We start from the raw sequence: 14248 nt of genomic DNA on the forward strand, positions 1-14248 counted from the left end.
GCCATATTCCATTTTACCTTCTGCTCTTGATTTGTGTGCATTTGCTTCATTACCACCTTTTTTCTCACTTTTTTCTGCTTCCTTTTGCCACACAGGAGCAAATCAACAGTTTGGTGAGCCAGGTGTGCGGACGAGCCATGTTGAAGAACGGAGGAAGCATCGACGCTGGAGGAGTCATTGTTAGTGGCGGAGGAGGGGACCCCTGCCACGGCTTAAGCCCTGCCAAAGCATCGCCAGCCAAGCGAGGACCCCGAAAACGCGCCACCGTAGAGGTGTCTCTGGCCCGCCTGTCGTCCAGCCACATGCCCAAGGCCGCTGCCGTGTCCTGAGGCGGGACGCCTCAACATTGCCACCCATGTGTGCTGTGCCCACATCCCACCACACCCCCTCCACTTCTCTGAATCCCTGTGTTTTTGTTTTTCCACAGTAAGCAGGATCACTATCAAACCGCTCCTTCTTCACCGCCCGATGTTAGAGATTGTTTTTGAGCTTTGAAGACCCCCCTTGCCTGACCTCAGTCTCCATCTCTTTAATAAGCAAGAGATTCTCCTCTCCTTTAGTAATGACAGGCTTGTTATAAGGAAAAGGAACTAAAAAGAGAAAAGCAAGATGTCTTTTTTGCACTAGTGTGAAAGAAGAATTTGTTTTTATTTTGGATGATTTTAGAACACACACACCTCTCTCTCTCCGAGTCAATATTGAAAGCATTAAGTATAATGTTCACAGACTTGACAGGCCTCATTTTACCCTTTAGCTCCACCTCCACCCTTCCTCAGCTGATAGGAGGTTACAATAATTACATTTTTCTTGCATCACTCTTTCCTGCCTTCCTCTCACCCATGATACTGATACATCACATGTCCCTCAACTGTGAACACAGGAGGAATGAAAAGGCGGCCTTCCCCCCCACTCACCACCGCTCCCTCCCTCCCATGATTTTGTGAAATGAAAATGACATCAAGTAGTTGCCCAAAGTTTCTCTCTGTCCTTTATTTGAGGAAGAGGAATCACTTTTAATGTATTCTTGATGCAGTTCCTGCCTATTTTTTCTTTCTTTTTAATGAAATGTGGGTTGGAGATGCAAGGTAAAAAAACTTGAAAGACAGATGATGTTGGTTTACTGTTGGTTGGCTACAATTTGTTTTTGTTTTTTTCCCCAAGTTCAGTTTATGAATCTTAGCTTTCTTTTTTCGATAGTTTTGTTTTGTCGTGAGAAATTTTCTGTGTATATTTTTTATTTTTGTCATCATTGTGGACGTTTTCTTTTTTGTTTTCTGTTCGTCGGCGGACGTGAGAGGGGCAGAGCTGCAGCTGCTTGACCTGTGAAAAGGTCACCTCACTTCCTTGTAGTATGGAGGGATCCCTTCTTCACTAGCAAGTGGAAATGGTGCCTGATACTTAGCAAGGAGATCCATTTTATTGGTGCTGTTGGTTATAATTACTGTATAACAACACAAAATTCTTTTTAAAGGAGGAAAAAAAAAATCTGGGGGTTGGCGCCTGCTATTGGTTCACTCTGCTAGCTCACGCGCCCCCCGACCCCCACAGGGCAGAAAGGCTCGTCGGGCTTTTCTGGTTCTAGATGTGCAATCGTGTTAACATTCCATTCTTCCAGTCCTCTTGTTTCATCTGTACCAGTAAACATTAATATTATATTATATTATTATTATTATTATTTGGTTTTTTTTTTAAGCTTTGTTGATCTAATGTGTTATCTCAAGTAGAGCCACTAGTCAAAGAGTGTAAAATGTGAAATATCAAATCCAAGTTTTTCTTTCTTCTACTGTCTTTTTTTATTTTTTTTTTATTTTTTCCCCTTTCCAGATATATTAGTGATTTTTTTTTTTTTCTTTTTTTAAGAGCGGAGAAAAAGCCCAACGCAAACAAACATCAACTTTTTTTTTGTACATAATCCTGTAAATTTCTTTAAATACTTGAGCCTTTTTTTCTGGGGTTGAGTAAGAAAGAAAGGAAGGACCAGAGAAAGAGAGAAAGTGTTCCAGAGGAGAGTGGTCGATGAAGAAAAAGCCTTACGTTTTTCCCTTTCTTCATCCATGTGAGTTTGACGCTTACAGGGTTGCTCTGGTAAATGTGTATAAAAATTTTAAGTGCTGCTTATATCGCTAAGAAAGAAGATATCGAGTAGCCAACGACTGCCCCCCCCCCCCCTTTACCTGCCCCGCCTCCTCCCTGGCCTCCTGATCTAGTTTTGTTTGTTTAGCTTTACTTTTTTAAAGAAAAGGGAAAAAAATGATATGTTCACACAAAAAAATGGGTTTTTACATTTTCATTACTGAAAATTCAACAAAAATGTAGTAGCTACTCATGTTGCACTGAGCTTGCCAGTGGTGACTGTCAAGGAAAAAAAATCCTATAATCCAGTTTGTTGGTTGTTGTCCCTTGCAGAAGACTGAACTGTTTTAGGACTATTTAATGACATACCAAGTCGGGTGTTTTCAACATTTAAAAAAAAAAAAGTGGTTGTCAAGTTTTTATGGCCTTACAATATATTTTATTCAGATGGGATTTTCTTTGTTTGTCCTTCAGTTATTTTTTTCTTTGTTTTTTTCCTTCCTTTTCTACAGTATAAACTACTTTGCTCACAGTGGGGTCTTTGGTGACTTAATTTATTTGGTAACTCGGCCTTTCCCTTCATTCGGAAAGAGAGTCTCATGTTGGTTAAATTGACTGTTTTTTACTTTTGCAGTTTGTACTTAAGGTTTAATAAAAACTTACTGACAATTCACTGTCATTTCTTTCCAACCTGCTCGTGTGTCTCTTGGTGTGCTGATTTCCGACTGGATGGCGAGGAGAAACTCTCCAAACTGCGTCATAATTCACAGTTCAGAGATTTGTAACATTAGATGGATATTTTAGGGATGTGGAGACTCATTAGCCCTGCGACGGACTGGCAGTCAGTCCAGTGTATATTCCACCTCGAACCCCATTACAACAGGGATGGGCTCCAACCTCCCCATGACCCTGGGATGGACGATGGCATTTTGAAATAACCTCAGTCTTTTCTCACTTACCTCTGGGAGTATCTACCCAGGAGCGTGACCTAAAACTTATTCAGTTATTGGTAATTGACAGAAAATCAATTAGATTTTAATATTTTTAAATCATAATTTTTTCAGGTTTTTGGTTCAGTAAGTTAAACTGAACTTTATGTGCAGTGTTTGTTTTAAATTCTGAGGGAAAAATAATAATTTATGGAAACTTGTTTTCGCCACTTAAATTTTTTTTAGTTTCAGTCTTTACTCTGTATGATGGTCATCTCAACACCCCCGTCCAGACTTTGTTTGTGGCATGCAGCCAATCAGATAAAGCTAGTTTCAGGCACATGATGGGGCCCTGTATGAGACAAAGGAGGATTATTCTGAACTGTGAATCATATTGCAAGCTTTCCCAGCAGAATCCTGCTCCTCTCATCTGCTCCCTTTTGGTCACCACAGCGCACCAACTGCCTCCACCTCACCCTATCACTAGCATCCTCTGTCACATGGACGCTCTGCATGGGGCTCAAAATGAGCATCACAGTTACCTGTTAAAGCGCACTGTTGTGTATCGACACAGACTCTTTACTGTTCACAATAAACCAAGGCATTCATTTTTAGCCTCAAAGTCATTTTGAGCTCTTGTATTGCTTTCCCCTAATTTCCAGTTACCCTTTTTTTTTTTTTTTTAAACAATGAATATACACAGAAATTCAACTCACACAAAATAAAATATTTAATTATCCTTTCTCCCCTTAATAATAACGCTCTGTCTATTCTCTTACTGTGTTAGCTTTCCATTGTTAAATGGTAGGACTATAAAACAAGACTTCTTACTTTTCTTTTCTTACTGCTGTAACTCGGATGAAAATTAAACAACGCCGGGAGACAAATGTTTATTAGCAACAAGTCAGAAATTTTAGGCAAATGTCAACAACTGCAGACACAGAGGTCTGGATGCAGTTCAGTCTTCTGGACATTGTCCGGTGCATAGCACACTGTCCACAGCAGGGATTTGGTCCTCGTTCAACAGAAGTAGTTCACCCAGAGATCACATATCAAAGGAATGGCAAAGGTTAACTGTCGTGTGTGTGTGTGTGTGTGTGTGTGTGGTAAGTCATTGTTATCATTGTACCCGATCTCCACCCACATGTCTGCTATACAATGTGTTTCAGAAACCACTGTCAGGTGCCTGCCTGCTATTAAGCTTTGTTTCTACTGGGTAATGGCACAAAACCATTTTGAACTAGTTTACATCCGACGTGATCTAGAAGACTTTAAAAACAGTGAAAGAAATGCTTTTGGCTTTTTAGTTTCAGAAAGTGATAAAATATTCATCCTTTTTCTTCAGAAAAAAGCGATCAATAAGTACACTGCTCAAAGAAAACATTAAGGGAACGCTCGAGCATCATAGTCGGTTGAACTTCAGTGATATAAGTCTGTCCAGCTAGGAAGCAGAAAGCATTGTGAATCCATTTCAGCTGCTTTGGTGCAAATCATAGTGATAACGGGTTTACCAGAGGCAACAACAAGACCACCACCACAAAAATCCTCTCTCCTTATCCCTCCTAATCCTCTAGTTTGTCTTTTTACTCCTTATCACAGCTGCTAGCATGAGGATCGTACCTCCAGCCTGTTCAGGTTGCACAAGCAGTCCGGCTCCTCCAGGATGGCAGATCTCAGGCGGATATACTTGAGCTGCACGGTGCCGGGCTCTGCGCTGAAGCACATCGGGCCCTCGTGGAGTTTGTTTCTGACAGTTTGGTGAGAAACATGCACGAGTAGCTCAGCTGGAGGTCATTTTGCAGTCCTAGAGGAGCTGGACTGGAGAAAAACTCACTTGCAGCATTGCTTCAAATGAAAGGAAAGACTGATATGCTGAGGTTTAAATGACTTTGTGTCATACCAAGTGATGATCGAGTGTTCCCTTCATTTCTTTGAGTAGTGCATCTTTGCATTTGTTGCACTAAAATGAATTGTGGAAGAGAAATTGCACAATTGAAAGTCTCATTTCAGAGCTTTAACCCCTAGAACAGTTTCATAGAGCACATACATGAGAAAACCTGTGCAAACAGAACCAAAGCTATCCCCGTGGTTTTACACACGTGGATTTTATAAAGTATAAAATCTTTGGCGGGTGAATTTGCATGGCAACATTTCTTTTACAGATTAAAAACTGACTTCACATTTCTGACCTGCAGTTAGATTTTAAAAGCTAGCTTCTTTATTTTGGCCAAATGGGGTACTTTAGGCTCCACGCTTAATCTCCAACACAAGCAATAATGGGAAACACATGACCGCTGCAGTCTATAAGCGCAGTGAAGGATGGAGCATAGCAGAAGGGTCGTGTGGGTGATTTTTGGTGTGTTTCTATGTCCTCATTACTCAGTCGTTAATCAGTAACAGGCCTCAACATACAGCAGGAGAAACAAAGAAACAGGAGAATCGCTCAGCCGTTAGATGACGTTATGCTGAAAAGGAAAAATAAAACAAACAGTTTTATAAGATCAATTAGAATTGAAAACTGGCGTCTCTCAAGGTAAGGTCATGTGGCAGTTAGTGCACTGAGGTTGCACTTTCTATCATATGTTTCTCTGACATATGAGAGGAATATTAAGAACAAAGCCAATATGGTTCTGAGTTTGATTTGGCAGCTGTTGGGTGCTTGTGTCTCACTCCGCCTCTCCTCAAACCTCTGGCCTGCTTTCCTCACAGTCTTTGCTGGTCTGATCTTCGCGCTCCGCCCTGTCCACCAGCACCGTGTCAGGGTGCACCTCTTCTTCATCCAGGGTCACTACCACAGGGGGTCTTCTCCTCCTTCCTCCTCCTCCTGATCCCCCAACGCCCCCCCCTCCTCCTCCTTGCTCACTCTCCTCCTCCTCTTCCTCCTCGTCCTCCTCCCCGGCCTCTGTGTCCTGGCTGGCGGAGTCAGTGCAGGTGGATGATAATGAAGAGAGCTTGTGTCGTAGCTCAGCCTGGGTGGGAACTTGGAGGCTGATCTCTGTGGTGAAGGACTCGACGTCTGGACCTGAAAGACAGGAGGGGGGGAAGTGGGTAACTTCACACTTTGAACTAAAAAAATTGTTCTTAATTTTTTGAACTTCTTAGTTTAAATAACAGTTAAATAAACAGAAATTAAATAGTTGACTTTGATAGGGTGGCAGGAGGACAGACAATAACTATGTCTCTGAGTCTGTGCGTAACTGGACCCACTTCCCTTAAATAACCCAAATAATTCTATTATTTATGGTTATTTATTATTTACTTGCTGTCTCAGGCCGAGGGCTGCTGCAGATAAAATGAGGCAACTGCTCTCGTTTCTTTGGAATGACTTCACAGCTTTAGTTCAAACTTGCAACGGACTGATCGACTGTAAACAGAAAGTGTAGCATCAGACGAAGAGGAACTCAGATGCTGAAGATTACTGACTGCAACAATATGTTTCCTCAGCAGATCTGGACAGATGCTGATGGTGCATCGTGTGTTACATCATGTGGTGTGCTTGTCAGATTTCTGCTTCAGTGAATTTGTTATGAATCACAGGCTGGCGACCTGTCCAGGGTGCACCCTGCCTCTTGCCCTACAATAGCTGGGATGAGCGGAAGTGAATGGATGGACGATCGGTGGGAAATTGCACTCACCTTGCACCTGACAAAGGGTTGGACCCCCTTTTACTTTCAGAAATGCTTTAAATTCTTCGTAGCACAGATTCAACAAGGCGCTGGAAACATTCCTCTGAGATTTTGGTCCATATTGACATGACAGCATCACACAGGTGCTGCATTTGTTGGCTGCAAATCCATGATGCCAGTTTCCCCTGAGATGTGATTTAAGTTACTTTGGTTGTTGGTGCCAGATGGGCTGGTCTGAGTGTTTCACAAACTGCTGATCTACTGGGATTTTCTGAAATAACCATCTCTAGGGTTTAGAGAGGATTGTCTGAAAAATAGGAAATATCCAGTGAGCAGCAGTTCTCTGGGTGAAAATATGTTGTTGATCTACTTTGGTGATGGCAGAGGTCAGGATTGTTTCAAGCTGATAGGAAGGAAACAGTAATTCAAATAATAATAAACTTGAAGATGGGCTACGGTATCAGAAGACAACACCAGAAATGTTTCCAGGACCTTGCTGAATCTGTGCAGCGGAGAGTTAAGGCAGCTCTGAAGGCAAACGGGGTCCAACCCATTACCAGCAGGTGTACCTAATAAATCTTCAAGTGAGTGTATATCTCATGTCCTTTTAGGGTAAAACAACTGACAGTTGAACATCTGGACTGTGCTTTTATGAGGGAACATATATCTGACATCAGTCCATGTAGTCTCAAATACAAATGCAGATATGTGATTTGTTGTAGATGAACCCGGGTGGTACTTTAATGCACAGTTTGAGAACGCTATCGCTAAGATTAAGTGAGTTTTATGCACTGAATCAAAAGCCAGTATAACAATAACCAGTCTGTTTACTTCAGGCTACAGCCATTCTTTGTGTGCACGGCTTCCGACCTGCAACAGGCGAGGCAGCGCTGTTGTCCTCTCCTCCAGAGTGCAAAAACACATCCAGAGCCTCGTGGTCAGACATGTCCATCAAATCCATCTGCTCCAGCATGTCCACATTCACCTCCATGGATGACATGCTGCCTATTGGTTCTGTACACAGCAAAGGGTAAATGAGGTATTAGCGAACACTGCAGCAGAACGCGGCAGCAAGAGCTGAGTCCAGCAACAGTGGGATTGTTTTTTTCTTGCAGAAGCAAATGGGCATGTTCAAGCTGGATGGCATTCAAAGTGGATAAGCTTGTATATAATGCATACAAACCATATTTGGTTTACCTTAACATCAAAAGCATGCCTACAGGAAATACCTGGAAATTCAGCATATTGAATTTGCAGGTATCGTTAACTGAAGTAACAACATTCTTCCCGTGAAGGCTAAGAGTACTTCTGAAATGCCTGAATATTGCTTTAAAGTTAAAAATAGACATCGTGATTTAAAGCATGTGAAAGAGATTTAAAGAGATAGCTGACAAACTTGAGAAATCTGATTTCCTGAGGCGCTTCTTTCAGATTGCTGACGTTCTTATTATATATGAAAGCACAAATGTGTGGTTGTTGACAGCAAGGCAGCACATCAGAATGTTTAATGGGTCTAATGTTTTAATAGTCCACCAATACATAGATTGATTGGAAACTCCTGTTACACTACAGCTAAGCCTGGATTCACCGCCTTGCACAGGTGGGGAGGGTGGAGGGGGTTCTCCACCCTCCCCACCCACCACATCGTGATGTGCCACATGCGTCGTAAACAGCCAGTTGGTACACTAAGAGGATGAGGGGACGGGGTTGTGAGAGCATGAGGAAGAAGCAGCATGACTGGTTGTTGCAGAGCAGTGAGATAAGACGCCATTGGCTACCGTACCTCAAAGAAATGAGGAGAGCAGAAGAAGGGCGGCACAGGGAGGGAGAGCAGAATAAAAAAAGAGGAAAGAAAGAGGAAAAAAACAGAAGGGGAATGTTATTTCCCGTGGAGACTGCCCCAAGGTCTCCTTGCCCTTTAAATAGTAACACAAAACACAAAAAGATCCCACACAGACACAGGAGAGCGCCGTCTTTTCAGATGCCTCAACTTGGGTAACTCGCCTGAATGTCCGCACGCGCACATTAAGTTTATATACACAGTGACTGTTGATGCGTACGCACAGAAAGTGAATAAATGAAACAAACACGTTTATCTCCTCTGCTCAGTGAGGACAGCAGTGGTGCTTTCTGTGACACGTTTCAGGCTCTGATTCTGCCTAAAGACTGCTCAGTGGGCCTCGGTGGACAGGCGCTTCCATATCTGCTTTGTCAGCCACGCAGTCGCCTCCATAGTAGCTCTTCGGCCTCGTAAAGCATAGCATGAAGGATGTTTTGTTTCACTTTTAAAGCTCCGTTTCCTCCATGTAATAAATAGGCAAACAAACGGGAAGACACACACATGGATACACAACTGACAGCTGTGGTTATGTTATGTGAAAGTCTAGGTCCAGGAAGCACCACGTTGAGAGCATCGTTTCCATGTGACTGCCTCTAACATGCTCTTCTTTTAGCACCACCGTGACCTTGCCTAAAAGGTTCTCCTGCTGGGAAGGACTGTCTCTGCCTGCAGTGAGATTGCAGAGAGTGAGTGAGTGAGTGAGTGAGTGAGTGAGTGAGTGTGTGTGTGTGTGTGTGTGTAAGACCCTTGGGACTAGCTTTTGATGGCTCAGCGGCTTATGACATCTGCAGCCTCCCTTTCGCTCTCGGAGTCTCCAGCTGTATCTTTGCTCTTCAGTAGCGCCGCCCTGCTGTAGGGATTTACAGCTATATTAAGGGTTATGAGTTGTGTGTTCATTGGTCATGGAGAGGTGTTGGTTTCAGGTGATTTTTATTTTATTTTTTTAACCACTTTAAATATAAACATGTCCAGTCTTTTTGTACCACTAATATAAAAGAGCCAATACAGTGCTACGCTTCTTCGGATAATGAGCTGTGACTATTCCGCTCACTGCACTGATAAAAAAGCCTTTTGAGTTTCAGTGAACGCTCCTTAAATCTCTTTCCTTTTGCTCCATCTCTCCCTCCGTCCTTACTTCTCCACAAGCTTCTCTAAGCCATTTCCAGGGTGATGTGGGGAGGAGGGCAGATGAGGGAAAGAAGAAGAAAAATCACATTACAAACACTGGCCAGTGGAGTCTGTAACATCTCTCAGTGCGGGGAGCTGTTTCTGCACATGCTTTGGGTATTTCAGTAGACGTTTGGCAGCAAATACATGGAGGCGCAGCGGGATTCTGTTACAATCCCAGAGTACGTTTATATATCATGGTGGCATCATTTAAAATGTAATGACTCTACTCGTGTGTTAAGTGACAGGCTCTCCTCGCTACGTAAAGCCATTATGACTCAATCTCATGGTATGCGGTTAAAGTGTGAAGGTCTCAGCTGATAGTAAAGAAATTTATTCACGCCTTTGCATTCACCTTTAAAGAATTAGCACACAATACTACCGAAACCTGAAACCCTCAACATCTTCCTTTTGCGCTAAAGGCGACGGAGCGCTAGGAAACTAAACTAATATCAGAAAACGTCTGACCTTACCGCTCCTCCTCCTCACCTCGCCTCTCAGCAATCTGCAGGTAGCCGGTAGACAGGTACTGCTCCATGTCCTGCTGAAAGGCCTCCTCAAAGAACTTCTGCCTCTCTTTCACCTTCACCTGGGGTGGCAGGCCCCCTCCTTGCTCCGCCCCGGGGACTCTCTGTGCGTGCTCTGCATCCAGCTCCACTAGAAACACATGAAGTGAGACAATGTAAGTACTACCAATCCACTGTGAACCAAAAGTGGATTTACATTTGCAGTGTAGCTATAGTCAGCTTTATATGGCGCAATATGACTTGAAGTTTAAATCTAACAGTCTCTGTAAGCTCATCCGTCCATTTTCTGGATGTCTTTGGCTCAAGGCCTACTTGCTGTGCGCTTCATTTTCTGTTCCAAAATGTTTTACTGTTAATGACTCATCACACAGGAGAAAGGAGGATGCCAACTCACGCTCATCAGTCTTTATGGGAGGCTAATGATGAGAACCCTGGTATTACCGAAAATGCCCATCTTTCTACCCTCCTCTTTACCTCCAAACTCTGTCTCCTTTCGGTTTCACAGGAGGGCACACACTCAGTGGAGTGCACATGAGGGTAAACCTGCCGACTGTATCCTGAGCGGTACTGTAGCATCAAAGGCGAGGCTCAGAGCTCTGAATCTGACACAAATTAGGGTTTAGATGAAAAGGGCCTGTCATATACTGAATGTTTGACTTTCTGACTTTTCAGACTGGCTGTGATTGGCCTGAGCAGCCCGCTTGGCCATCTCCCGGAAGCTGAAAATGTCTCACGGTGGAGGAGGAGGATAATTCACGTTTTGGAAGTTGGAATCACAATTTTCAGCTGCAACGCCCCCTCAGGTCAGATTTCACACTTGGAAAGCCAGTGAAGCCACACCAATCTCAACTTTGAAGTTAAAGACTGTAAGAAGTAAGCGTAAAAAGCAGCAAATGTGTAAAACGTGTGCTCTGTACTACCCCCGTTATGTATTTGTGATTCAGTAAATAAGCCATACACAGAGCACGGACCAGACTCTAATGTGCTGCAGCTGTGTTTTTACTTCTTCTTTTTTTTAAATGAGGAATAAGAGCTACTGCGTTGTACTCCAGGCATTCATAGTGATGGATGAATGGCTCCACCTTGCTAGGAAGCAGAATAGAGCCTGTTTTTCCGACTGCTGCTACTGGAACACGGTCAACTCTGGAGTACAGGGCGATATTCGACATCCAGCTTCCAATGTCTATCAATGTCCTTGTTAAGGTAATAGGTGTTAAACCCCTTTCACACTTTCAATAAGTGTAAAATAACCCCAATAAGATTTTGTGTAGACTCTCCGTCATCCAGGTTGTGGTAATCTAAGGAGCTTGGAAAGAAAAGCCACTGAGAAGCTTCTTCAGTCACATTTCTTTTCAAGCTCTTTAGATTAACATGATAAGGTATTGTAAACTCTTTGGATTCAGTAGCTTAAAAAAGCGTGATTAACTACTAATAACTATATAGCACATGCATATGCTAATCTAAACAAAAATACTAAAAGTTCCATTAAAAATAGCATGAAATGGTGAAATGAGGAACAACTTCTTACACACTTTAAGTGCGTATGATTGTCTCAAAATATGACATTTCATATGATGTGTTAGTGACGGTGTTAATGAAACATATGTTTTAACTAATAGGACATTTTTATATCTGAAAACCTGATTAAACTAATGCTTATTACAATGACTTCAATGTAAAGTTTTACAAATGTTAGTATCTAGACTTGTTTTAAGGTCGGATGCTGGATAAGACCAGGTTAAGGATTAGTTTTAGGGTTTGCAGTAATAAGTACGTCTCCAGGAAGCAAATTTAAGCTAATTTAATGTCTAGTGATGCAGTGGAAACATGATGCTGTGTGTGTGGGCACTGTGGCAGCCTGGGGTCTCCAACTGGCTGTCTCTTTAGTTCTCTGTTCTCCTGCTGATAAATGACAGCATTATATAAGCCCCCCCCAAGTAACTATGGCAAGATGCCAACGCATGTACAATGGGTGACATATATCTTTGATCCTGGTTTAACATAGACAAAAAACATCAAATTGAATCAATGAAGGCTTAAAAAATGAATTTAATATCAAAAATCAGTGAAGAAATTTGACACTGATGCTCACAGTAAACCTACAAAGACTAACATCTGCTACACTGTCCATCACGAGTGCATTTGCAGGATTTTGTGTGTTTCCTAAACACAAGTGCATATATTTGCACATGCGTCCTTCTGCTCGAGCACCAGACCTCAGTCCTGATAAAACACACTGTGGCTTGCAGCAGATGGACACGGACACACACACACAAGGACAAAAAAGAACAATGAGATCCCACCAGAGCTCTCACACACAGCAACAACCCTGGGAGAGTTGGAAAAGAATAGCTCTCTCTCTTTCTCTGTCGTTCCTCACTCAGTGTCTAATTTATCTCATTTATCTGACAACTTGTCTTTGTCCCATTACTCCCTCATCTTTCCCCCTCAACTCGCTGCTGGCTGCGATGCATATGTGTGTGTCTCTGTGTGTGTGTCTTGTAGAGACTGCTCTATTAGATAAGGGGCCTCAGGGAAGCTTTGTTAAGATTGTCAAGCATTGTGTGGGGTTAGTAGCAGGAGACCGAGCAGGAGTAAGGGAGAAGCAGGGCAATGCATTTAGGTATAATTAGGACATGTGGACAGAAGGCATTACCAATAGAGCAGGATCCCGTTTTTTTAATCACTCCGTCTCTAATCTAATTCTCGATCCTTTATTAGCTTCCCCTGACTATTTATTTGCATCATCTATGTACCTGCTGACTGAATGCATCCATCTGTTTGTCTGCCTGCCTACCGGTGGAAGCTTATTATTCCTTTCCCCATCAGATCCGCAGACAAAGATTTTTGAGAACTGCCATGAAAGTCATGATTCCCGAAAGGTTCAAATATAAATCAGAACATAAATATACTCCAATATGGCGTACACTGTGATGGTTTATGCCAGTACTCCCACCTCAAAACACTTAAATGAAAACCACTCTACTTTTAATGAAGACCTCTTTTGTCATCTTTCTAGTTCTTCATCCCTCCATTCACCCCCACCGGTCTTCTTCCATCACTGCTATATACCAGACAACCGTATCCTGCTACGCATGGCACTGTAGCTGCAGGGACTATTTTTAGCTCTCGCTCATTTAGCCTGCAGGATTAAGTTTGTGCTGATGAGTTTAGTAGAAGAGCACAAGTCATTAAGTCCCAACAAATTTCTGAAGCCGTGCCGCACATACGGACATAGTATACAAATGTGCAGATGATTCACGCGTGCAAAGGTGAGCTCGTGGGGATGATTCATGGGAGCTGAGCCAACAGCATTATGTTAGTCATAGCATATGATGTCGAGTAATATAACGATTTTATTTAAAGAAATGGATTCTGTGGCACTTGCGTCACTGCAATCTAAAACGACACAATCTCCAAACATCTTAATCAATCATTTTCCTGCAGCAGATTATGACATGAACATGAAGTGCAACATCGACTTTACTACCTGACGGCGCATCGGTTTCCACAATCATCGTTCAAAAACAAAAAAAGGGCCAAGAAAAGTGTAACCATCCCCTCACACGCTTTCTCTTTCTCAGCTGCACAGGAGGAAACAGCGCACTTTAAATCACGTGCTCCAAAAAGTTTGCTCTCTTTCTCGGTTCTCCGGTGTGCAAAGCAAATCCACAGAGACTCAGTCTTCTTGTTCAGATTCAATACGATGTGTGAATTTCAAATCATCTGCTTTCAGAGCTACAGAAACATCTGTTCGTGCTCTACAAAATGCAGGAAGCAGAACCCACAGGAAAAGGGGCTGGTGTGTCAGGGTGTGTGTGGCTGCACGCATGTGTGTGTGTGGATGCTTGTGTGGGCGACTGTGCGTGTGAGTCTCTATGTGTGTGGTTTTAATGTACCTACTCCTTATTGACAATAAACTCCACTACTGTGATAAAAACACAGTCTGCACTTTATTTGCATTATGTTTACAAGTGTGCGGTATTCTTTTATATGGCATGTAAACGTGCACCCAAATATGGAAGTGCACTATTTTTGTCCCCCCTTTTTTTTTTTAGCAGCTATACTGTTAGAAGCAGCTAAGAA

The 14248-nt window shown here is 42.7% G+C and overlaps 2 protein-coding genes across 6 annotated transcripts in view; one reads left to right on the forward strand and one right to left on the reverse strand.

Moving 5' to 3' along the window:
• The window catches only part of jarid2b (jumonji and AT-rich interaction domain containing 2b), a 110311-nt gene extending 107569 nt beyond the window's left edge, over positions 1-2742 (forward strand). For both annotated transcript variants that reach the window (XM_024798392.2, XM_024798393.2), the window contains one exon: positions 96-2742. In XM_024798392.2, the coding sequence (XP_024654160.2) occupies positions 96-329 (234 nt within the window). In that variant the 3' untranslated portion in view covers positions 330-2742. The remainder of the gene's footprint in view (positions 1-95) is intronic.
• Positions 2743-3877: 1135 nt separating this feature from the next.
• dtnbp1b (dystrobrevin binding protein 1b) overlaps positions 3878-14248 on the reverse strand; it is a 61257-nt gene continuing 50886 nt past the window's right edge. For 2 of the 4 annotated variants that reach the window (XM_012918609.4, XM_012918608.4), the window contains exons 2-4: positions 10125-10292; positions 7499-7642; positions 3878-6024 (exon numbers count right to left, since the gene is read on the reverse strand). In XM_012918609.4, the coding sequence (XP_012774063.1) occupies positions 5684-6024; positions 7499-7642; positions 10125-10292 (653 nt within the window). In that variant the 3' untranslated portion in view covers positions 3878-5683. Of the gene's footprint in view, positions 6025-7498; positions 7643-10124; positions 10293-13652; positions 14043-14248 lie in introns of those variants that run through there. The other 2 variants (XM_012918610.5, XM_004549193.4) reach the window with 2 other exon arrangements.

The sequence above is a fragment of the Maylandia zebra genome, linkage group LG22 (assembly GCF_041146795.1).
Source record: "Maylandia zebra isolate NMK-2024a linkage group LG22, Mzebra_GT3a, whole genome shotgun sequence".
In the NCBI taxonomy this organism is placed as follows: domain Eukaryota; kingdom Metazoa; phylum Chordata; class Actinopteri; order Cichliformes; family Cichlidae; genus Maylandia; species Maylandia zebra.